This window comes from Oreochromis aureus, unplaced genomic scaffold (assembly GCF_013358895.1).
Source record: "Oreochromis aureus strain Israel breed Guangdong unplaced genomic scaffold, ZZ_aureus HiC_scaffold_105, whole genome shotgun sequence".
NCBI lineage: Eukaryota > Metazoa > Chordata > Actinopteri > Cichliformes > Cichlidae > Oreochromis > Oreochromis aureus.
The window spans coordinates 134,447-160,669 of NW_024108722.1; the positions used below are offsets into that span (position 1 = coordinate 134,447).

At 40.0% G+C, this 26,223-nt stretch overlaps 2 protein-coding genes across 3 annotated transcripts in view; one reads left to right on the forward strand and one right to left on the reverse strand.

The window, feature by feature from the left end:
- Positions 1-29: 29 nt before the first annotated feature.
- On the forward strand, positions 30-25,397 carry LOC116323895 (major histocompatibility complex class I-related gene protein-like). Of its 2 annotated transcripts, XM_039607620.1 has the most exons (9): positions 30-182; positions 1,112-1,372; positions 21,507-21,785; positions 22,706-23,008; positions 23,124-23,228; positions 23,465-23,482; positions 23,582-23,628; positions 24,690-24,733; positions 24,955-25,397. In XM_039607620.1, the coding sequence occupies exons 1-8, from the start codon at positions 116-118 to the stop codon at positions 24,729-24,731; spliced, it is 1,122 nt and encodes a 373-aa protein (XP_039463554.1). In that variant the 5' UTR covers positions 30-115; the 3' UTR covers positions 24,732-24,733; positions 24,955-25,397. The 2 variants fall into 2 exon arrangements, with proteins under 2 accessions (XP_039463554.1, XP_031600229.1); XM_031744369.2 differs by having other exon boundaries at positions 24,690-25,397.
- LOC120436748 overlaps positions 17,634-26,223 on the reverse strand; it is a 34,231-nt gene continuing 25,641 nt past the window's right edge. The window contains exon 3 of the transcript XR_005610577.1: positions 17,634-18,367. The gene's annotated coding sequence lies outside the window, so the exon portion shown is untranslated. The remainder of the gene's footprint in view (positions 18,368-26,223) is intronic.

The following is a 26,223-nucleotide window of genomic DNA, read 5'->3' on the forward strand; positions in this document are numbered from 1 at the left end:
TGACGTACCTCCTGGTTCTCCTCGTTTTCTCCTATTTTTGCTTTGATACTTGAGCTGGAAGCACAGAGGCGCTTTTTCTAGACAAGCGAATACACGAAGTGTGTTAAAGGTTTGGATGTTTATGGTCACAATGAAGGCCTCCATCTTCTTTCTTCTGTTGGGAATTCAGGGAGCAGCGGCAGGTCAGTTTGATTTGAATGTTTTTGTGTTTTTTATATGTCAGATTTATGTAATTTGAAATACAAATGGACAGACTGTTTGTTCTCCAGAGAGTTCCTGTACGCTAAACATTTAGTTATAATAGATCCTTGTAGATAATTTCAATGTTAAGAAACAATCGATCATTTTATACATGCAATTAAATCGTCTGTTTCTCTCTTCTATCCCTAATAATGAACATTAAAGTTTAGATTAAAAATTACGTTTAGCTAATAAAATAAATAAATAAGGCAAAGATTAAAACAAGGCGATTTCTGTCCAAAACTATTTGATGATTTCCGTCTTTAAATCGTTCATGACGCATTTTTAAAGGTTGTGACTCTGCTGTGTTTCCAATCAGTCCAACAAATAAAAGATCAGCGAAGAGGCTCGTTGATAATCTGGTGACAATAATCAACACTGTTCTTTAAAAACGGAGAACTATTTTAATTTTCATGAGGAATTAAAAACATTTTCGCACAACAGCTGATAATTAAAGTTCACTAAAGTGTGTTTAACACAAAGTATCTGTTAAAAGTTAAGAGTTTAATTATTTGTTCAGTATATACTGTATATGTAGAGCCACATATAATTTGATGGAGTTCATTAAAAGGTAAAAGACTGCTGCTTTAGACTGTATTCAGTATTATTCACCAGCGTTATGGATGTGAATACTTGCGCACACATGATGTAACTAACGAATTATGCCCGGATTTAAGTTCATTGTTTTTCTGATGTTGATTCAGTAACAGCTCAGTGATGTGACTTTTGTTGTGATTTGGCGTCATATAAATAAAATTAAATAGAATTTAGATGTCCTTAAAGCTTTTCTTATTGTGTTATTTAAAAAAAAAATAATGTGATTTATAAATCTGTGTTCCTGAGATCTCAGAACATTAACTGTTTCTTACAGTGACCCACTCTATGAAGTATTTCTACACTGCGTCCTCTCAAGTCCCAAACTTCCCAGAGTTTGTGATTGTTGGGATGGTTGATGAAGTTCAGGTTGAATACTATGACAGCCACACGGAGAAAATGGTGCCCAAACAGGACTGGGTGAACGGTGTAGTAGATCCACAGTACTGGGAGAGGAATGCTGGGAAAGCTGTGGGTGTCCAGCAGGTGTTCAAAGCCAACATTCAAGTTGCAAAGGAGCGCTTCAACCAAACTGGAGGTTAGTTCATGTTTCATTTTTTTTACTTGCTGTTAATGTTTTCAGTGTGTTTTGTTTTCAATTAACATTATAATTCATGATGAATGTAGAGCTACAGTCTGTAAAGATTTAACTTAATTGAAACAGCTTTAAGGATCATGTTTGTATGAACTGATATAATTTGCCAGTTAACTGACTAGTTGATCAAAATAATCAAATAATAAAAATAAATTCATGATATTTGAACTGAACTGAAATGAAAGCCTTTATTGTCATTATACATAGTATAACAAGATTAGAAACAGCTCTATAAAAGAGCACATGTGCTTTAGCACATTATAAAAACTATACAATAATTTAACTATACACTTAATATAAATATATAAATATAAATGCACAGTACAGTACTGGATGACAGAGACAGACAGGAAGAGAACTGATCATATTTCAGTGCAGATTACTTTTTGTGCAAGTTTGAGTTTGAGTATGGTGATAGCTTTGGGGGAGAAGCATCCCTGAGTCTGTTTGTTTTGGCCCGTATGGATCTGAAGCGCCTGCCAGAGGGTAGTAGGTTAAAAAGATGGTAGCCGGGGTGGGTAGTGTCCTTTAAAATGTTTCTGGCCCTGCTGAGACAACAAGAGTTGTAGAAGGAGGGCAGGGGGCAGCCGATGATTTTTTGTGCTGTGTTTACCACCCTCTGCAGTCTCTTCCTGTCTGCCTCTGTGCAGCTGGCATGCCACACTGTCACTGCATAGGTCAGCGGGCTCTCAATGGTGGATCTGTAGAAGGTCACCAGCAGTTTGCAGTTTTCTGTTTATATTTAGGATGTTTTGTCTCTGAAACCTTGATGAGTTTTTTTGCTTCAATTTCTCAATTAATTGATTAATCAGAAAATAATCTCCAGAAAATCATCAGGATTAAATAATCAGTCTGAGATGTATTTGTTTTAGAATTATTGTGAACTAACATTTGACTTTATATAAAAACAATCCTGGACTGAAACTCTCCTTCAGTGGAAGCTTCTAGAAAAACCTCAGGACAGTTTAGTGTGTAGTTTCCCACAGTTAGAGGATTTTGTTGGACTGAAAACAGCTGCAGAGTTTCAGAGGATGGAAACTTAAACCCAGGATCAGGATCTCAGTTTGCTGCTCAGGATCCATCTTAGTGTGTTTGTCTGTTCCTGTAGCTCAGAGGAAATAGCTCCATGTCTCAGTTCAGACGTCCCTCACAAATAATCACACGTTGTAATAAATTATAAAAAAGAAAATATGTCAGACACCATTTATCATCCAGAATAGATGTTAAATGTGCTGGGACATCAGAGTTTTGATAACATCTGACTCAGATAATATTTTCCAGATTCCATTAAACACATACTGATGTTATAGTTCATACAAAAATGTAAAAAAGTAGAATCAAACAGGGTTGAATTTGTATCATGCTGAAAGTAGAAACAGCTCAACGACTTGCTCACTGTCCAAGGCCTCTTTATGAATCATCTTAATGAACATTTGTGTGAGAGTAACAGTCCTGACACTTTAATGTGCTGAAGATCACTGTCACTTATATTTAAGTTATTTATGTGGAAATTCACAGTTTTCTGAGATGATTTTGTAAACCAGCAAAGATCCTCATTAATAACTAAATATATTGAACTAAATGCATCAAACATTGTGAAATGGAGCAAACATTCAGCCCGTTATCATGAGGAAATGTTCTCAAGATTATCTTTCATTAGCAGAGGTTCCATAAATATATCATAAATACATGAAAGTTACTCTGTGAAAATAAATAAATATTTAACGTTGAGTTTGAGTCTAATAGCACAAGAGTTTAGTGAGAATTAGACCAAAAATAAGAAACACAAACTAACACACAGACGATACAAGCTGAGATCTGACATGAAAATCAGATTTTTAAAAAAAAATTTCACACTGATTTTTGTCTAATTTTTAAATGACATTAACTTTGACTTTCAGTTTATGTTGAATATTTTTGGTCCCAGATTTATTTAATTTTTTACTAATAGACAACAGCCTGAAAATATAATGGGGAAATTAAAGCGTTAAAATGTCTTAAATTTTCCATAAAGTGGCTGAAGGTTGATTATTTAAGGTGGCGTTTTTAAATCAGGTCGCTGTAAAACTCAACAAAAACCCCGACAGAAAACGTCCTTATGAGCGGCGAATAAAAACGACTGATTTTTTTCAGTCAACTCCACTTGAGGCTGCGCAACGTTTACGAACAACAGAAAAAACAGCGTTCTTGGCCGCTCACTGATCTCTGTGACAGCTGAGAGCGTTTTCAGGGCCTCCCGGTGGTTTAAACTACAATCAAAGAAGGAGAGGAGACACCGTTTCACTTTGAGGCTTTCTGATTACATAAGTTTGTCTATTTTATCTATTGACACCAGCACCACTGACTAACAATGGGCTGTGAGGCCGTTCCCCAACTCTCCGAATGGTTCTCATGTCATTGGTCAATCATCATGACAGATTTATGATCATGAATCTGACCTCACAGCCCATTGTTACTCAGTCATTATGCAAATGTACTGTTTATAAGATTGGAGAAACCTGCAGTCAGCTGAGACTGAAGAAGTCACTTGGATGAGTGACGAAACGTTTCTCCCACAAAATGCTACGTCCAGATGAACAGATTCAACTTCTTCGCAGGTCCCCACTTGTTTCAGAAAGAGAATTCTGTCTTTTGTTTGATGTATTAGGTTGAAAAATCATCAGAAATGCATAGTGGGATTTGTATTCAAGTAAAGATTGTGCCAAAGATTGCTACAGGATCGATAAAAGAAAGTGAACTTAAGGCAGTCACTTTGGATCAAAGTGAATCTGAGATTATTTGGGGTCTGCACTTCTGCTTTGATTGGAGTTTAAATTAAGTAAAGGATAAACCACCGGGAGGCCCTGTAAACACTCTCAGCTCTCACAGAGCTCTGAGAAAAGCGAGCTCAGGCCAAGAACGCTTTTTTCCGCTGCTCATAAACGTTGCACAACCGAGTGACCTACAAAGCCATCAATGACCGAAGAAAGCCATCTTTTTTTCCCCTTTTTTTTTTAAACATCTCATTAAGAGGTGTTTAAAAGCACATCGCTGTTATAAAATGCAGCCTTCTGATGGGCTTTTCACAGACTTTTACAGCATCCTGATCTAATAAACTGTGATTTTTACATAATTTCTTAACCAGACTGGCTGGAAAAGCGGTGAATTTTGGCCTAGATGTAATGTAACTCTCCATGTTCATGTGAAAAAAATAACTGACGATGCTCTGTGGCGTTTAAGCCCTCTCACATAGGACGCGCAGCGCAGCGCTCTGAAACCCATTAGTGTCTATTATTTGCGCCGAGCAACGCTGTGGCTTATCAACGGCTCTGCGGACCTCGGGGAGAAGCATTGTGGAAACGACGCACTCGTCACTAGTCGGGATAGTTACAAAGCTTTCTTCTTTATGAATGAGCGATACATGTTTTATTAAACATTTGAACATAATACAACACAGACTCCCGTAGATGATATAAAGTCAGAGAGATGTATGTTTTAAAATGACAAGGAGCAGGTGCATCTAGTACACGTCGAGCGGCATCAAAACGATGCCGTACAAGCAGAGCGTAGCGCGTCCCAGTTCTGATGTGAAAGCGCCGTTTCTCGTGGCTTTGAAAGCAGCGATGTTATAAAAGCAGGAGCGAGTCCTCGTGTCGTCCTCACCTGCAGACTGTCTGCTCTCATCACAGCATCAGCAGCGCTCACAGGTCTCTGTGCTGCACATTCAATGATATCATCAATGTGAATGTTTTAATGTTTTTAGAAGAAAACTTTGATCTGGTCACAGCGCTGAAAAACACCAAAGTGTCCCAGAGTCAAAATCATGGTGTGAATTATTCTTTCAGCCTCAATCAGATTTCAGCAAATTAAATAAATATTACAAATATTTAATGACTTATAACAGTAAAACATCAAAGACCAACAGGAAGATTTCACACTGATTTTTGTCTCATTTTTACATGACAGTAAATCTGAGTTTCAGTTTATGTTGAATATTTTTTGGTCCCACGTTTCTTTAAGTTTTTATTAACAGACAATTTAACTTTAACAGTTCCTTCAGATACTTAAAAACCTGAAATTATAATAAATGAAATTAAGGTCTTAAAATGCTTTAAATTTGCCATAAACTGGCTGAAAGTATTCAGATTATTTAGGTGGCATTTTAAGACTGGTTTACAAAAATAATAACCCTTAACATACTTTTTTTAATTGGTCTCATAAAATTCACAGTTTCATGTCTCTTTGTGATCACCCTCATTCATCCATTATAAGATGTAGTTACCTGGACAGACACACAGGGGGCGCTAACCTCATAGCATAAAGGTGTAATCTTCATTAGCAGCTTCTTCACAGCAGCAACATGAATTAAACATAACTTACAACATGGACGCCTACTTTCAAAAAACTGTCACAGGTTTAAAACTGTCTGTGAAACTGGATTAAAAAATAAAGTTTAAAGTTTTTAGAGCGCGTGCGGCGCCATCTTGTCTGAGCACAGAGTGTGACGTCACTGCTGGTTGGCTGGTTGCTGTGAGCAGTGCTGCATCAGTTTATGTCAGCTAACTGGAGACTTAAGCAACTTAATGGAAAACAAGGAAACTGAACAGGAGGATCCAGCTGTTAGCTGTGATGCTGGGAGCTCTTTATAAACGAGGACTGAGAGGAGCAGAGAGAGTTTGAGTCAGAACAACGAGCTGAGCACCGATGTTTCGCCCTCTGAGTTTGATTCTTCCTCCTGGACGTACAGATCGTCCCACCCAGCCTGTTAGCAAAGAAACATCTGCAGCTGTAATTAGATGACTGAGCTTTGCAATCAGCTGCAGAACAGATGTGCATGAGCTGCGATCGGCACTATTTTACACAACATTGAGGTCAAATTTAAGTCTTTCTTTTCCCCAAGCACGCCCACCCAGTTTACCAGGTAACAGGTCACTACACGCGCGTCACGCCACGACCACAACTGCGTGTTAGCTTAGCGCGAGCAGGAATCCTCACATCCATCAGCATCACTGCAGAAGAAGCGGTCCGCTCACACCCGTGCTTTATTTTTCCCGCCATCTGGTGTGACGACACCGCTCACTGAGACGACGCCGTCACTATGAAACATTTTACAGCAGCTTTGCGACACAATTTCTAAAACAGGAAACAGGAAATAAGCTGTTCCATAAGATTTTCATCCACTACACATGTCAATCAACCTTTTTTTAAACGACCTTTTTTAAACAAATCAAACCCAAATCAAAGTGTTTTATTGACAGAACTGATGTGAAAAACTTCAAAAATAAAAACAGATTTTAGTGTGTGAGCCTCTAAAAACTCCACAATAAGATGACAGCAACAGAAAAAAAACATGAAAAACACTCAAACTTCATGGTAACAGTAGAATTTAAAAATAGAATTTAAAGTAAAATCAGCGCAGCTGTAAAATGTTGATGCACAGAATAAAATAACTCCTCCCGCCTCGCTGCAGAGCCGTAAACGAGCTCTCCGAGGGATCGATCACGTGATCGGTGTGAGTCGCACAGCGTGAGAGGCTGATGAGGTCATCAAACAGCTCCCATTGGAGGATTTTAACCGTGTGACATAATAAAACATCACATGGTTAAAATCCTTATCCAGGCTCTGGTTGGTGCACATCCATCTTTTCTTCTGTTGTTTCTAAGCCTCCACCCGTCCTCCACTCCACCTCTCTGATCACTACAAGCACTAATTAATTATTATTAATAAAAGCTGGAAAATGAAGTTTGAACGTCGGCGTGATTCTCACGGCCTGCGCTCGCAGCCAGAGCAAAACGCTGCGCCGAGAATAACCGCGCTGCTTGTTTCTGTTAAACTTTTATTATTATGTTACTGTTATTATAACACGAGCAGAACCACAGCGGCTCGAGGCCACGAGGACGGAGCGCCACCGGGAGTCGAGTCTGTGGAGCTTCCTGTTAAAGAGGAGAGAGCGTGGATGTGAACAAACATGGCGTCAAAGGCTCCACTTACACTCTTAGTGTATTTCTAGAAGCTCCCGACAGGAAGTGATTGCAGACATGCGCGACAGGGATAGAGAGACGTGGGGACATAAGAGGGGGAGGAGCCTGACACCTGCCTGAGTGGCTCACCTGAGCAGAGCGAGCACAGACGCGCTCGTCATCATCTGTGACGTAACCCGAGTCTAAACTCACGTCACCAACGAGCCGAAGACGACGTCAGTGAAACAAAGTCTGCTTTCTGACTCTGAATATATTCCTGGCTGTGACCTCACGTCTTATCAGCCAATCAGGAGCAGGCGCGGTTTGAACGGTCATCAGTGGAGCAGCCGTGGACGTGGAGCTCAGCTTAAAATCAGCGGCTCGTCTTAAATCTCGGTTTGATTCACGTTTCAAACGTCGCTCTGTCCGCTTTCAGACGCTGACGTTAAGCTGTCGTCAGCAGACGTCAGAGCGCCCGCTGCTGATTGGTCGCTCCTCCGACACGCCCCTCTCACAGCAAAGCAGCTGATAACAGGCGGTCACACAGGAAGACCCCGAGCAGCTGATCCACAGCAGCTTCTTGTTTTAGTGCAAAACAAAATATATTTTTGAAAATGAATAAACACAAACAGGGAAACAAACATGTTTGATGTCAGTTATTAAACGTCTAAAAACATTTATTTAAATGAAGAAACGCTGAGAAAGAAACAATCAAACAGATTCTGTTGAACATGTTTATTTGTCACAAACAGCAGAGTTTGAACAGCTTCAGGATCCTTCGAGTCTTTAACTGATCGAACGTTCGGCCTGAATTCATGAGCGCACAAAGAAAGGAGGGACGTCTCCCAGTGTATTTCGCTTTGATCCCAGTGAGTATACTGGGATCACAGCGAGCATACTGGGATCGCAGCCAGTACTGGCTGCGATCCCAGTATGCTCGCTGTGATCCCAGTATACCGCTGTGATGGACGTGAAACTTTGCCCATAAAACAACCAGGTCCATTGTATCTCTGCTGCTGCTGTTAGTTTGTTCACGCTCAGTTTGAAGAGCAAATAAAACATCTTTCCAAAATAAAACAAAACCTTTAGAAGATTTTCTGCAACAGAAGCTTCACAGATTCGACTAAAAGTTCTGAACAAAAGTGCAAAAACCAAAACGCATGCGACAGATTCTGGGCGACTCTTCCAGAAACTACAGCTCACATCAGCGCCTGCTTCAATCCAGCTTTGAGCTCGTTTTCACATCAATTCTATCAACGAGTTTAAAGAAACTTCTTGAACTTTGTTGGTAATCAGATGCTCATCAGGTCGCCGCAGGTTTCATCCACCAAACGGCTCCAAACACAAACTGCATCTGGTGACGTGCTCGTGTTTCTCTGGAATAAAGATCCAATAGATTTGTTGTTATTTTTAGAGCCACCAGAACAAACCAGTTTTCCCAGTGGGAGTGTGTGATGGAGACAACAGGACAGATGTTGAGTCTGAACTGTTGCTGATATTTAAATAGCACCAAACGCTGTGACATCATCTCCTGGAGCCACAGATGATGTTTAACTGGAGTTCTTCACAGAGAGCAGCTCAGCGTCTGTGTGGAGCAGCTGATTTACCAACATCATCATATTATCAAACCAACATTCAGACAAACAGATTTCCTCTTGGACAAATATCCTTGTTCCATATAAAATAACTGTGAGGCTCAAACTGTGTTTGTAGATGAGAGTCTGTGACGAGGAAGCCTGGCAATGAGAGGCCGACGTGTTCACGGGGATTTTATCCAAAGTTACACACGAGAAAAACTCGATGCAGCGACTCAGAGAGGAAATGAACAGGTGCGGCGCTCAGGATGGAGGCGGGCTTTGATCAGCTGTTTGAGCCAGTTTATCTTAAATGTGCTGTTTAAAGTGTGGAAATCTGAAACATTCAGCCCACCGTTTACATCGAGTTCATAAGAACTGTTTTTCTAATGTGACGTCTTCTGTTTGTCCTCATGAAGCTGAAGAGCAGCCTGTCAGTGTCTTTGTTTATTATGGAGGCGTCGAGCCAACGCTGCCTCAGGGACACCAGAGACTCCTGCTGTAGTCAAAACTCTTCCTCTCAGTGAAAGAGACGAATCTGTTTTTAACTCTTTCTATAGGATCAAACTTTGATTCATTCATTTGATCCTCAGTGATTCATATTCTTAAACACATGGAAGCTGTTTTTTCATCGAGATGTTCCAAAGGTCAGATTTGGAGCATCTGTGATGAGTTCACGTTTATTAATATTCAGGTAAAATCTGGAAGCTTTGGAGAAACTGTTCACTGCAGCAGCTCAGACTCCACCTTCATTTGTCTAAATCAGAGCGGTGTCGTCAGCTCGCTGTGATTAACTCTCTGCCAGTGACCGAGATCCTTTTACATCACCTGATTTTACACGTCTGATAAAACACTAACAGGAGGAGGTGCAGAGAGGCGGAGCAGCCTCGTCTTCTTCCTCCATGCAGGTTAAATCTGTGGATGTAGCACCATCAGTTTATTACAGCTGTTACTGTTTGTGTGAAGAGTTTTGACTGAAGCAGAGAAATAATTACTGAAACTAAATTAGTTCAAAGATTGAAAGATGAAACGACGCTCTGTGTATCAGAAGCTTTGTAGAAGTCTGAAAACAGGAGGAATCGTTACTGTTCATCATCTCTGGATAATCCAGATTATCTAGTCTGACACTGATTTTTGTGTCTTTTTGCCTGAAGCCTGATTGTGTTTCATCAATAACTGAGTCCAGCATCATCTTTGTTCTGCAGCTACAATAAGAAACAAACTGGACGCTAACTGTTGATCAGTAAATGATCTTTGTCAGGTTGAGTCGGTGTAGTTAACCTCTGAGTCATGGTGGTGGCAGCTGCTCGTTTTCTAACCTTCAGACTTCAGAAAGAAAAGCAGACGACTGGTTAGAGACGACTTTGTGACGTTCAGATGTCAGACCGTCAGCACCTGCTGGATCCACAGCAGCTTCCTGACAGCAGCTCGACTCGCTCGCCGTCTCCCTGCAGCGTTCACGCACGTGTCAGGTGGTGTCGCTCGCCCTCTCCTCACCTGCTCGCTCCACCTGTTGATCCTCTCAGCTGTTTCCTGTGGTCACTCTCTCTCCTCCTCACTGGCTCCAAAGCGTGAGCTGTAAGGTGTGTGGGCGGGGCATCAAAACAGCTGTCAGCTTCATCTTCCGCCATTTTATAGTGTTTGATGAGCTCACCTCTTCCGCCATTTTATAGTGTTTGATGAGCTCACCTCTCCTGGGAGCGCTGCCCAACCAGCCGACCTGGTGACGTAATGAGTGCTGTAACGACCACAAATCAGCGAGCAGGAAAATGACTATAAACAAGAATCACTTTGAATCCAACGTTTCTCTCAGAATAAATCACAACGCTCTTAATTTTGTGTCAAAGCTGTAAAATGTGCTGTTTCACGTCCTCTTTAACTCGACATGTTTCCTCACTTTGACCCAAAAAACTCACAGCGACTAAATCCTCAAGTATAAAAACTTTAATCAACTTTCAGTCGTACAAAATAAATGAGACGAACTGAATTAAAAATACTGACGCTCATCTCCAAAATCATCCACAGTACAGACATAATTACATGATCACAGCAGCCCTGTGGTATCGTCCAGGCCAACATTCGCCACTTTTCCACTTCGTCTGGTTAAGAAATGATGTAAAAATCGCCATTTAATAAATCAGGACGCAGTAAAGGTTGGCGAAAACCCCGCCAGGAAACCGTATTTAGCGCCAACGTGTGGTGTTTGAAAGCCTTCATATGAGCAGCAAAAAAACCGCCATTTTTGAGGGGGTCATTGAACGCTGCATTACACATCACGGGTGTGCGCAACATTTAAGAGCTGAGGGAAAAACAGCGCTCTCGCTCGGTCACTGAGCTGCTTTACCCGGCGCTCAGTGACAGCTGTGAGGCGTTTTCCTAAACTATGCGGGGCCTCCTCGTGTTTCTCATCCGCTGTAGTTAAACTCCAATCAAAGAAGAAGGAGCGCAGACACCAACTCATCCCTCAGTCCGGTAAAGTGATCGCTTAAATTTGCCTATTTGATCACCAGCAGCACTGACTAACAACGGGCTGTGAGGCCGTTCCTCAACTCTCTGTACATGTTACTCAGGGCCGCTGATCAATGATCGTGACAGTTTGCGTGTTTATAATCAGACACTGACCTCACGGCCCGTTGTTAGTCGGTGGTGTTAGCATCAGTCATTATGCAGATGTCCTGTTTCAACGTTGGGGAAACCTGCAGTCAGCTGAGGCTGAAGAAGTCATTTAGATGAGCGATGAAACGTTTCTCCCACTGAAAACGCGACGTCCAGATGAACAGCATCAACTTTTTTGGACGTCTCTGTTTGTTTCACAAAGACCGTTCTGCGTTTGTTCGGGTCTAAAACGCTGTTTTCCTCCACGCTGAAATGTTGCGCAGCCGCGTGGCGTTCAATGACCGAAAAAACCCGTCTTTTTTTTCACCGCTCATAAGGAGGAGTCCTGGTGTGGTTTTCGTTGATTATTAGGGCGTCCTGATTTATTAAACAGCGATTTTTACATCATTCTTTACCAGAGGGGTTGGAAAAGTGGCAATTTTGGCCTGTGTGGCTCGTAACTCTATATGTTGACATAAAGAAAATATCTGATGATGCACTGAGGCGTTTCTCGTGGCTTTGAGAGCAGCGACGTTATAAAAAAAGGCCTCATATCTTCCTCATCTGTAGACTGTCTGCTCTCACCACAGCATCAGCGGCACTCACAGATCTCTGTGCTACACATCCAATAATATCATCAATGTGAATGTTTTTAGAGGAAAAACTTGATCTGGTCACAGCGCTGAAAAACACCAAAGTGTCCCAGAGTCAAAATCATGGCGCAAATTATTGTTTCAGTCTAAACCCGGATTTCGGCAAATTAAATACATATTATAAATATCTAATGACTGATAACAATAAAACAGTCATGGCAAGAAGCACAAAGACCAACAATAGGAAACACAAACCAACAGACAATCTGACGGGAAAATCACATTTCTCTTCATTTCACACTCATTTTGTCTCATTTTAAAATGAACGTAAATCTCAGTTTCAATATATGTTGAATGATTTTTAGTCCCACATTTGATTAAGTTTTTATTAACAGACACGTTCACTTTAACAGTTCCTGCAGGCTGAAATTATCATCAATGAAATGAAGGTCTTAAAATGCTTTAATTTTCCCAGAAACTGGCTGAAAGTATTCAGATTATTTAGGTGGCATTTTTAAGACTATTATAAAAAAATTAACCCTTAACATAACTTTTTTAAATCACTCTCATAAAATTGTCAGTTTCTTGTCTCTTTATGATCACCCTCATCCAGCTGTTAGCTGTGATGCTGGGAGCTCTTTATAAACGAGGACTGAGAGGAGCAGAGAGAGGTTGAGTCAGAACAACGAGCTGAGCACTGATGCTTCCCCCCCCTCTGAGTTTGATTCTTCCTCCTTGACGTACAGATCGTCCCACCCAGCCTGTTAGCAAAGAAACGTCTGCATGCTGTAATTAGATGACTGAGCTTTGCAATCAGCTGCAGAACAGTTGTGCACGAGCTGCGATCGGCACTATTTTACACAACATTAAGGTCAAATTTAAGCCCCGGTTATCTCGGAGTGAAGTCTTTCTTTTCCCCAAGCACGCCCACCCAGTTTACCAGGTAACAGGTCACTACACGCGCGTCACGCCACGACCACAACTGCGTTTGTTAGCTTAGCACAAGCGGGAATCCTCACATCCATCAGCATCTCCGCAGAAGAAGCGGTCGCCTCCTCCGCCGCTCACACCCGTGCTTTATTTTTCCCACCATCTGGTGTGACGTCACCGCTCACTGAGACGACACCGTCACTATGAAACATTTCCACAGCAGCTTTGCGACACGATTTCTAAAACAGGAAAAAGGAAATAAGCTGTTCCATAACAGGGCTCGCAAAATTTCAAAATCCCTGGTAGCCCTTCGGGCTTTTAGTTTTTGGTAGCCCAAAATAAATTTAAGTAGCCCGAATAAAAAAGATTATTTTTATTGTATAATATTGTAAAGGAATCAAAATATCAATCAAAAAATTGTTAAAACCCAAATACAACAACTGTATAAACATTACAATCAACTCAAATATCTGGTTCTAATTAAACAGAAATTTCTGTGAACTTGTTAGAACTGTGTAGAACATGAATTAGTCTGTCAGATCCTGAATCTGAAATTTCCACTGAAGTCACGGATGAGAAAATGCCACTCGACGTTGAGGGCATAGCATCTCCTTCATCAGCTTTCTCCTCCTGTGCATTGCCCTCCATTTCACTGCTCTTTGTTCTTGTCGGGGTTTTATGATCCAGGTGTCTTGAACCTTTTCCAGAAAACATCCAGAAACGAATCGACTTGTCAGGGTTTCCCCATTAATGGAGAGTTGCATGCAGGTACGATGTGTTGTCTTCACTTGGTTCATGCAAGAAAATCCTCTCTCACAGATGGCTGTTGATGGACTAAGTGTCAGCATTAATTTCACCAGCAACAAGATATGAGAGAGGTGTTCTGGATTCTCAGAGAGGAGATCTCTGTACAAGCAATCTACTTTTGCGACTTCCCGGCGTTCTGCAAGCCACACTTTTAGATCCATCCATTCTTGTGGAATTTTCTTTCTCTTCTGCATCTAGCAAACAGGCAAATGTGTGACAAGATAATCCACCTCTTCATCCCCATAATTTGCTAGTTCTTCTCTGGGGTAGGGAAGAGTGGAAGGGTCAAAAACCTTGAAACAAGAGAGAGGCTTTTCATGGAGATTTTTAAATCTGTTGTCCATGTACTTGACTGTGTTGTCAATAATCTTCTGGATCTCTGCACCAAAGGTGTCTTTGTCTGTTCCCTCACCTCTTCTAGCAGGTTGCTGACTTTTTGTTAGCTGAGTTCCACAGTAGCAAATGCTACCATCCTGGTTCGCTGTGAACTTTGTGTCCAAGGTTTTCTGATATTCTCCTGGTTTTGTTTTCAGGCTGAGTAAGCGTGATGTGGTGCTCTCAACTAACTGATTTGTTCGTGTGATGTTTAGGTTATCATGCTGAAAATCAGTACAGCACTTGGATAAGATGGTACTGTAGTCCAACATGAAATGCAGGAAGCGAACAAATTTCTCAGTCTTCATCTCCTGCACCACCCCCTTAGCCTTGGCTGCATCCTCGGCTTTGACATCACTTCCTTCTGCCATGTTCTCCATATGAACAACAGTGGGAGTGTAATTTTTTTCCACAGCCTTTAGACATCTCAGCCGGCTTGGAAGCCACAGTGTGCTCTTCGGGCCACTGAAATGTGCCATCTTCTCATTTAGCAGTTCACTTATTTCTGTCAGCTCTCTTCGCTTCTTTGGGGAATAGTAGTACATCTTAAAGATGGTTTTCAGTGTATCTTCAAATTTCACCAGGTACTCACAGCCTTTCATGCTATCCAGCACGGCTAGCTCTAGTTTGTGTACCACACAGTGGATTGTTATGATGTGGGGTATCCTCTGTTTCAGTCTCCCAGCTACTCCTGTTTTTTCACCCATCATCACTGCAGCACCATCAAAATTTGCACACACTACTTTCTTTTTCCATGTGTCTTCTCTGATACCCATGGTGTTCACTGCTTCATCAATAGCCTCTAAAATACCTGCAGCATTTGCACTCTTGACTGGCTGACATTTGATCATGTATGTGGATATGTCACCATTATCCCTCACATACCTGACGTGAACCAACTCCTGTTCTATTATACCACTGTCTGTACTGCCATCTGCAAGAATGGATAAGAACCTGCTTTCTTGAATTTCCTTTTCAATCTGGTCTCTTGAAGTTTGTGCTATTGCTCCAATAAACTCTCTGCAAGCATGGTCATTGAGGTAAGTGGAACCAAGATCTAGCCCATTTGCTTTCTGAAGTTTGCAAAGACTGCTAAATTTTGCCAGTGGTAGTTCACTCTTTGCAACGTAGTACGCAGTTCTAAACAGCTTTTTCAGGACTTCTTGTTGTGCTTGGTTTATTTTTAGTATGGTTTTTGCAATTGGTGTTTGTTCTGGGACAGATGCTGCAGACTGAGCACCAATGCATTTCTTGTGATGCAGAGATTTCTCATGAGTTCTGATTGGGTCTTTCCTAAAATTACTGGTCCCAGTAACAAAGGCGCTTGTCGACTCAGAAATAGAGGGAAACTCACGACACACCCCGCAGAACATCATGTTATTTACCTTGTCATATTCCAGCCACAGAAATTCTTTTGTCCATGAAACCAAAAAACTGCGCTTTCTTTTTGCCTCGTAGTCTGATTTGTCGTAACTTTTCCACTTTGTGGTAGGCCTTTCTTTGCCTGTCCCTTCTTCATCCTGACCTGTCTTTTTTGGCTCAGCAGAACCAAAATACCTGAGTAAATCCATCTGCTTTTACACATGCCAGCGATTTTTTTTTTTTTTTTTTTTTTTTTTTAATTCTCTGCGCAGTCAACCTCTAGCACGTTTAAGCTTGCTGCGGGAGATTTCACTTGCCACGTTAGAAGAGTAAGCTAGTGAGTGATGTTGTGTCCTGTCTGACTATACCATATTGCACCACTAGAGGGTGGTGTCGTGAAATAAGAGGAAAGTGCAGTCGGGAAATTGTAGAGTTAGAATATAGTTAAGACGGCTAACTGATAACTCGATGTGTCTCCCTGTTACCTCTACGATGTAAAGTTATGTGCTGCATTCATTAAAGAGCACTGTTCTTTGATGAGGACTGGTTTATTACCTGTCGCTGCTACAAATGATAACAGGATTGCAGAGGAATTGGTGCGCAATTAATCATAACTCACCAATCTGTACTGCCACTCTCTATACACAGTTTGTGCGATCGCAAAGTGAAACTGAAGGTAAAAAACAAGCGCAAATTCAAACGCGATTTCAATATGGCACATGTTGACAGAGGCTCATCGATGCCAATGACATAATTACTCAGCTACATTTGCGAAAGAAAGCAAAGGCATTGACATATATTTTTACTTCCTATGATAGCCCGACGGGCAGGGCTGAGATAGATTTTGGTAGCCCGACTGGAAATATCGCTAGCCCGACGTCCCGGGGCTAGCGATTTTGCGAGCCCTGCATAAGATTTTCATCCGCTGCACACGTCAATCAATCTTTTTTTAAACGGCCTTTTTTAAACAAATCAAACCCAAATCAAAGTGTTTTATTGACAGAACTGATGTGGAAAACTTCAAAATAAAAACAGATTTTAGTGTGTGAGCCTCTAAAAACTCCACAATAAGACGACAGCAGCAGAAAAAATCATGAAAAACACTCAAACTTCATGGTAACAGTAGAATTTAAAAATAGAACTTAAAAGTAAAATAAGCGCAGCTGTAAAATGTTGATGCACAGAATAAAATAACTCCTCCGCCCGCTGCAGAGCCAGAACGAGCTCTCCGAGGGATCGATCACGTGATCGGTGTGAGCCGCACAGCGTGAGAGGCTGATGAGGTCATCAAACAGCTCCCATTGGAGGATTTTAACCGTGTGACGTAATAAAACATCACATGGTTAAAATCCTTATACAGGCTCTGGTTGGTGCACATCCATCTTTTCTTCTGTTGTTTTTATGCCTCCACCCGTCCTCCACTCCACCTCTCTGATCACTACAAGCACTAATTAATTATTATTAATAAAAGCTGGAATATGGAGACACTGTTCACTGCACCAGCAGCAGCTCAGACTCCATCTTCATGTTTATAAATCAGAGTGGTGTCGTCAGCTGTGCTGTGATTTACTCTCTGCGCTGCGTCAGGTGGTGTCGCTCGCCCTCTCCTCACCTGCTCGCTCCACCTGTTGATCCTCTCAGCTGTTTCCTGTGGTCACTCTCTCTCCTCCTCACTGGCTCCAAAGCGTGAGCTGTAAGGTGTGTGGGCGGAGCATCAAAACAGCTGTCAGCTTCATCTTCCTCCATTTTATAGTTTTTGATAAGCTCGCCTCTAGCGCTGCACTCCTGGGAGCGCCGCCCAACCAGGTGACGTAATGAGTGATGTCACGACCACATGACAGCGAGCTGGAAAATGACTATAAGCAAGAATCACTTTGAGTCCAACGTTTTCTCAGAAATAATCACAACGCTCTTAAGTTTGTGTAAAAGCTGTAAAAATGTGCTGTTTTGTGTCGTCTTGGACACACAGCCTACAAACACCTGCACTCGTCCACAAATAAAATCAACGCATTTGTGTAATAAACTCGGTTTTTATTCTTCAAAATCTTTAAAACAAAGAGTTGTAATATTTTCATATTCCAGGTGTTCCTCATCAAACATGTTTGTGAGGCCATTTGCACTTTTATTTTTTCATTCATTTTAACAAATTGCAGTTTTTGTATCACTACCCCACTCTTCCACATAATCAATGCATTTTTGCAATAAACTAACGACATTTCTCTCAGTTTGGTTAAGATGATACATTCATTGTATAACTGGTACATCCCAGTTTTTCTCACTTCCATGAATGGTCAGTCCAATGAAGGCCACAAGCTCATGTTTGGTTACATTTTTCCATTCTTTTCCCCTGTCTGTGGCTACTCTTCATCCTTCCATGTTTGTGCATGTCAGCAGCTCTTCTATTATATTATCAGACATGAGGAGTTTCCATGCATCTATTGGGGAGACGGTACTAAACCCAGGTGCAGGCCCTGGCTGACTATTCAGAATATTGTGGCTTGGTGTTTTAGCCTGGCTGGGAGGTAACTCTGCCCAGTAAGAGCCATTGCGGCTCATTCTGTTGGACACAATATCCATTTCCTCTTCAGAGGACTCCTCTGTGTCTGACTGGCTTTGTTCAGTGGGGGTCAACAGTCTGGGTCCTCTACATCTGAGATGTCAGATTGTGAGTCAATGCCGATGGGCTCTTCATCCCATCATTCCTGGATCATCTGTAGGGCAGGGTCCACAGGGATCCTAGCTGGCCTCCTAGCAGCCATGTTACTTTAGATAAATTAAAAAAAAAACATTAGAAAGGACAATGTTTGAAATATACAGAAAACTAAATCATATAAAAAAAACTACCTAATATAACATTAGCCTACTTTTGCGTTAGCTAGGTCAGGTACAAAGTGTGTGTGTGTGTGTGTGTGTGTTAGCCAACAATACTGTTAGCTACTGTTAGCTAACACAATACTGTGTTACCTACATAAATGCAAAGCTGTTAGCTATCAGCAAAGTAGGCTAATCTAATCATACATTTCACACATTTGATCACACTTTATAATCTGTCAATGAAAACTAAGTTCATAAATGTAGATAATACTGACATGTATGTTACATTGTAAAAACCTGGGTGGTGAGACTGCTGAGATCAGATGTGTAAGTGGGACAGTCAGAGTTGCTAAGAATGAAAGATGCATAGAAGATTCCATAGGAACTGCTTGGGGTCATTTTTGACCCCACTTGTGCATCTAAGGCTCAAATCGACATGTTTCCTCACTTTAACCCACAAAACTCACAGCAACTAAATCCTCAAGTAAAAAGACTTTAATCAACTTTCCCTCGTACAAAATAAATGAGACGAACTGAATTAAAAATACTGACGCTCATCTCCAAAATCATCCACAGTACAGACATAATTACATGATCACAGCAGGCCCTGTGGTATCGTCTAGGCCGAAATTCGCCACTTTTCCAATTCGTCTGGTTAAGAAATGATGTAAAAATTGCCATTTAATAAATCAGGACGCAGTAAAGTTTGGCTAAAACCCCGGCAGAACACCGTATTTAGCGCCAACGGGTGGTGTTTGAAAGCCTTCATATGAGCGGCGAAAAAAACTAAAAAATTTTGGGGTCACTGGACGCTGCATTGTACCACTGGTGTGCGCAACGTTTAAGAGCTGAGGAAAAAACAGCGCTCCTGGTCAGTCACTGAGCTCGCTTTACCCAGCGCACTATGCAGGGCCTCATGTTTCTCATCCACTTTAGTTAAACTTCAATCAAGAAGCAGCTCAGACACCAACTCATCCCAGACTCACTTTGATGTGAAGTGACTGCTTAAGTTTACCCATTTGATTTATTGACACCAATGATTAAAAATGGGCTGTGAGGCCGTTCCTCATCTCTCTATAAATGTTACTCATGGCCACTGATCAATGATCGTGACTGTTTGTGTATTTATGATCACGACACTGACCTCACAGCCTGTTGTTAGTCAGTGGTGTTAGCATCAGTCCTGTTTCAAAGTTGGGGAAACCTGCAGTCAACTGAGACTGAAGAAGTCATTTAGATGAGTGATGAAATCTTTCTCCCACTGAAACGTTTCGTCCAGATGAACAGAATCAACTTTTCTCTGCTCGTTTCACAAAGAGCATTCTGCTTTTGTTCAGGTCAAAAACGCTGTTTTCCTCCTCGCTGAAATGTTACGCAGTGCGTGACCTACAAAGTTGCGTTCAATGACTGAAACAATCTGTAATTTTTTTCGCCGCTCATAAGGAGGAGTACTGATGTGGTTTTCATTGATTTTTAGGGCGTCTTGATTTATTAAACAGCGATTTTTACATCATTTCTTTACCAGAGGGGTTGAAAAAGTGGCAAATTTTGGCCTGTGTGGCTCGTATGTTCAAACAAAGAAAATATGTGATGATGAACGAGATGCATTTCTCGTGGCTTTGAGAGCAGCGATGTTATAAAAGCAGGAACGAGTCCTTGTGTCATCCTCACCTGTAGACTGTCTGCTCTCATCACAGCTTTTGACCAACAGTCCAAAATCCAAAAAGATTTAATTAATTTAATTTTTTTTAAAGTGCTATAGCTGTACTTGTCACTGTTTATTCATCCATGATCAAAACAGTCAAACAAACACTTTAGTGGGGGGGGGTTTCTATTATCTTTTTTTTTTAGATTTCACAACTAAAAAGTTAATTAATCAAAAAGTGTTTTTTACATAATCACATAATGAATTGTTATGTGTAGTCTTAAATTAGGAAAACTACAGATGAGATTAGGTTTACCTCACATTACCATAGTGGTGTTGTGCCATAATAAACACACAGAGACCTGGTGTTGAAATAATAAGTCAGTGTAACCACAGATAAATAAAGCACCAAAGTACAATTTTTGGTACAACACGCAAGCGGGCCGAAAAACCTGGCGCTGCACGGCGTCAACGCGTTAGCGCCGTCCAGCCCCACGCACGGGGTGATGCGCATTAACTCACTAACGGAGATTTGCAGCGTTAACGCGGTTATGGCGTTAATGTCATTTTAACGAGATTAACGCTAACGGCACTAGTCTTAATACGACTTTGCTAAGCTACGAAGCCGAACCGCTTGATGGATTGTTGGAGCATTACGGCTGCCGTAGGCAGGACCTCGCGGAGTAATACGTACGGTGCTTCAACATAATATTACCGTATTGTGTGTGTATAACCTCTTTTTAAGTTCTGTGGATATTATACATGGTTATGCTCAGGATATGTCAGCCCATTTCCACTGGAAATGCCTTTTGGTTAAACTGTCAGCAAGGAATTTGCATTTGCACTGTTAAATTTTTATATAACTTTAATGCACATAAAAAAACAGCTGCTTGTTTAAGTGAAAATACATTGATGGGGGTTTTTTGCACTAGTAAAGTTGTGGAGTTGTAAAGTATTTTGTCTTGCGTCAATTATATTGTCAGTTATCTCAAATTTTCTAATATATATCGTGATAAATATTTTTGGCCATATTGCCCTTCTACCTTGCTAAGAAGCAAAAATTATCCTGTTTTTCCTCACTTTTTCTGTAATGCACTAGCTTGGGAGTGATGTCACTCCTGAGTTCTGACATCCCACTTCCGAGGTGTCTGGAACATAACAGCATAAATTCAGGATCAGGATTTGTCTGCTGGCCAAGACTCCATCTTAATTAATTTGTCTGTTCTTGTAGCTCACAGGAAGTTGCTCCAACTGTGTGCAGTGAATCAGTTAATTAAATTATGTGTGTTATTCTTTTCCCCATCATTCTCTGTCTCTGTAAAATCCACATTGTTGGCTGTAAACAGAGATCTTTGTTTAGCCTTTGTATAGCCAATCTGTGTTAATATGAGACTGTGATGAATCTCACCCTAGTTAAATGCAGTCTTTGTGTCTTTCTCTCAGGTGTTCACATTTGGCAGAAGATGTATGGCTGTGAATGGGATGATGAGACAGATGAGGTGAATGCGTTCAATCAGTTTGGTTATGATGGAGAAGACTTTGTGGCATTTGACCTGAAGACTGATACATTTATCGCTCCAACACCACAAGCTCTTATCACCAAACACAAGTGGGACAATAACAAAGCTTATGTTGCACAGAAGAAGGAGTATTGCACTAGGATTTGTCCTGAATGGCTAAAGAAATATGTGAAGTTTGGGAAGAGCTCATTGATGAGGACAGGTAAGATCACTTGACCACATTTGGTTGTAATAAACTCCTTTTTGTTTTAGCTGCTCCCTTTAGCTGTAGCCACGTCAGACTATCTTTCCTGATCTCACCTTATACTCTGTCACACCAGCCATCTGCATTTCCTTCTTCACTACATACATTTAGTTGTAAAAAGCATAATGTAATTTAAGCTTTAAATTGAACACAACAGTGTCTCATTTTACAGTTTTATTTATTATTTAGTATAGTATTGTTTATTATTTATTTTTCTCTCATCTCCTCCCTTGATCACTTAATTTCCCTCTCTCACTCTTAGATATTTATCACCTCTTTTTCACAATTTATGTGATTTTTTTTTTTTTTTTTTTTTTACTTTTGCTAGTCCCATTTTCTTGTTCATTTCACTTTCTTTTCCAAAACCTTTACTGCACCCTTTTGCGTGGCTGTAGCAAAACAGGTAGAGCAAGTCATCTACTGATTAGAAGGTTGGTGGTTCGATCTCTGGCTGCTCTAGTCTGCATGCCAAAGTGTCCTTGGGCAAGATGCTAACCCCAAGCTGCTCTCCAACGTGTTCATTGGAGTGTAATTGTTAGATACAAAGGGCTTAGGTGAAGAAAAAAGTGCTTCTATGAGTGTTTGTGAATGGGTGAATGAGGCATGTTGTATAAAGCATTTTGGGTGATCATGAGGAGAAAAGTGCTGATATAAGAATCAGTCCGTTTATAACTTGTTTCTCAATACATTCACGTCTCCTTTTATATGTTTGTTCTTTTGTCTATTGCTCTACCCTCTTACTTACTTATGTCTTAAATGGTATGTACATTAATTTGTGTGTCTAAGGTATTTAAACTAAATTACATCAAACAGAAATAGTAAGTTAGTACGCTGTTAGGAGTGATACAGAAACAGTAAACTTTAATTTTATTCCCCAGTTCCTCCTTCAGTGTCTCTCCTCCAGAAGACTCCCTCCTCTCCAGTCAGCTGCCACGCTACAGGTTTCTATCCTAACAGAGCCGAGATGATCTGGAGGAAAAATGGAGAGGAGCTTCATGAAGGTGTGGTCAAAGGAGAGATCCTTCCCAACAATGATGGGACCTTCCAAATCAGTGCTGACATGGATTTTTCAGCCATTGCATCTGAAGACTGGAGCAGGTATGACTGTGTGTTTCAGCTCTCTGGTGTGAACAACGATGTCGTCACCAAATTGGACAAAGCAGTGATCAAGACCAATGAAGGTGAATATCTAGTTTATTTCCTGTGATCTTCTTAAATACTCAAATGAATAATAAACATAATCAAATTATCCATTGGTTCAACAGTGAGTTAAGTGCGTAAATGTTTTGGTTTCAGGTTCTTCAGGGTTTCCTATTGGTGGTGTTGTTGGTGGTGTTGTTGGAGGACTAGTCCTCTGCATCACTATTGGAGTCTTCATATACTTCAAGAAGGGAAACAATGGTGAGGAATAAAAGATGATTTCAAACTTCACAAGGCTCATTTACTTAAAATTTTCCAATGTTTTGATGTTAATACTCTAATAACTTTATATGTTTCATGACCAGTAATTCTGACACAAAAAAGGTCGATAAAGTGTAAATATTAATGGTTTGGATTGCAATTATTTATAAATTGTTTGATTGGTGCCCTTCAATAAGTTCTAATAAAATAACTGTATTACTGTTGTCTGTTTTCAGGATTTAAACGTGCAAACAGTAAGTATTTTAAATATTAGAAGTAAAATATTTAACTGTTTTCTTTCATTAACAGAAACATGACAGAAATCACTAATATTCTTTCTGTTTTATTTTTAGCTTCTGACACTTCATCATCATCATCTGAAGGTTCAAACACAAAGAAAGTGAGTTCATCATCACATCAAAACAGCACAGAAAACTAAACTACCCTATGTTGCCAAAAGTATTCACTTGCTCGTCCACATCATTAAATTCAGGTGTTCCATTCACTTCCATGGCCACAGGTGTATAAAATCAAGCACCATGAAGACAGATTCAACAAACGTTAGGGAAAGAATGGGTCACTCTCATGAGCTCAGTGAATCCCAGTGTGGTACTGTAATAGGATGCCACCTGTTCAACAACTCCATTCGAAATTTCCTCACTACTAAATATTCCAGTCAGCTGTTAGTGGTACTATAGCAAAGTGGAAATGATTTGGAATATCAGCAACTCAGCCACAAAGTGGGAGGCCACATAAAATCACAGAGCCAGGTGAGCAGATGCTGAGGCACATAGTAAAAGGAACTCTTAATATTTCAGTATACCAACATGTTTTGGACAAAATGCCTGTGAGGCAGGCCTTATCATCCAACATCAGTGTCTGACCTCATATGTGCATGTATGAGGATGTGCATACCATAAACACTCTCCTAAACCTTGTGGAAAGCCTCACCAGAAAAGCCATGAATGTGTTACTGTTGTAAAGGGATGGCTGATGTCATATTAAACTCTTTGGATTAAGAATGGGATGTCACTCCAGTTCACATGCATGCGAAGAGAAATGACCGAATACTTTTGGCAATATAGTGTATCACTCTGAATTTTTTTTTTTTTTTAGATAGAATTGGAGTAAGGTTTTGTAGATTAACTAACAATGAACTAATTTATAAAATAGGATGCAGTTTGTTTTATTTAATGATTGTTCGTTATTTAATGACCAACAATCAGATTAGTGGTTAAAAAATGAGTAGATCTGACAAGAGAAACGGTAAAAGAATAAAATGCAGGCAGATTTTTAATTTTTTTTCTTTCTTGATGTTTGAAATTCAGAAGATTTAGAGAACATTTTCTGACTGTTTGATTATTGAAAAATGATCCAAATCTAAAGTATGAAATAAAAACTGAGTGACTACATTGTATTATTCTAAAAGTGTTTCTCCTGGTATGTTTTCTGACTTTACAGGAGCCCATTGAAGAGCAGAAGATGATGAAATCCACTGCATAAAAGTAATAGAAGAATAATTTTTATGCAATCAGAAATCAGATTGTTCAATTGTTTTTTTTTTTCTTTGGGTGTCTGTTTTTTAATTTAGTCTCCAGAAATATTTCAAATTACTTTGTCTTTGATTATCATTTACAAAGTTAACCTGCATTCATGCTTCAGTTCTGTCTATATTGGGTTTCTAAGACTATTGAATACATGTTGTTTTTGTTTAAATGTGTGGCAGAGGTGAGAGAAACAAACCTTCAACTTGACTAAAAACATTTGAAGAGAACTGATGCAGATACGCAGATGTTTTGTGGAGAGAGATCACTGCAGCAGATGTCAAAAACCTGATGAGGGGATGTAGAAAAACCTGTTTCTCATCTAAGTTTGTTAGGTAAAAATCAGTTTAATTATTGCTCAGCTATGAACCCGTGCATAAATGGATCTTTTTGTCATAAAATAATTCAAGTGAAGTAAATTTTGGTTTTACAGAGCTCATGTATGATGTGGGTGTTTCATAGCAGTTTGAATCTAATGATATGTAAATATTCTTGAAATTGCTGTTTGTGTGGAGTTTTCATTTAACCCTTGTATGGTGTCCGGGTCTGTGAGACCCATGCCATTTAGAGGCCGTTGCCCTTTTAGGCAGTATATACCATCAAAACCTGCAAAATATGGTATAAAGATATGTACACTTGATTACAACTGATTTTATTTTTTTTTTATAACATTTTATTGAAAAAAAAAACGAGAAGCACATTAATTCATAAATGTGATCAAACAAGGGTAAAAGGAAAAAATTAACCATGTTTGCTGTTCACATGGCTTGTAATTGGGATGAAGTAAACATCTGTTGAGTAATTTAGCATAAAATTGTTTGATAGTGTTAATTGGAAAGCCAAAACTCTAGCGGGTCCACCAGACCCATGAACGCTGGCTGAGTAACAAAAATACGAACACCATACAAGGCTTAAATGTTTTTTCTTTTAGATATTACACTAGTCACATGTAAATGCTGAATTGATTTCAAACAAGAATGACAGAATGTAGTCCATTTGGAGAACATTTTGTTTCAAATAACTTTTTTCCTTTTTCTTACAGTTTTTAATTGGCTAATATTTGTATTTGGAATATGTTAATCACAGTATGTATGTGGGGTGGACTTATTAAGAACTTTGTGCAAACTGTGACATTCCTAATTTTGCTGTGACTTACAGATTAAGGGCCTATAAATAAAGTGCTTCATAAACCCATTTTAAAGTTATCAATTTATTGATTGTTTGTTTGAGGTCCATAGGTTTTTTTTTTTCTACCTAGTATAAAGGAACAGCAGTGAGACAGTTTATCATAGTTAGGATTACTGTCAGAACCAGGAGAACCTTTGCTGTTTAATATTTTAAAACAGGTTATTTAAATATGTATTACCTGAAGTACATTATTATGTTGTTTTTAATATTAATTATTGAGCTGCAATTCTCAGGCGTCCTTTCAGAATATTGCTTGTCCAATT

What these genes read in the sequence shown, in the direction of transcription:
- LOC116323895 (XM_031744369.2), top strand. Translation starts at nt 116, where the DNA reads ATGTTTATGGTCACAATGAAGGCCTCCATCTTCTTTCTTCTGTTGGGA. An exon ending in GCGCTTCAACCAAACTGGAG is followed by an intron (nt 1,373 to 21,506) that starts GTTAGTTCATGT and finishes TCTTTCTCTCAG; the next exon opens with GTGTTCACATTTGGCAGAAG. An exon ending in GAGCTCATTGATGAGGACAG is followed by an intron (nt 21,786 to 22,705) that starts GTAAGATCACTT and finishes TTTATTCCCCAG; the next exon opens with TTCCTCCTTCAGTGTCTCTC.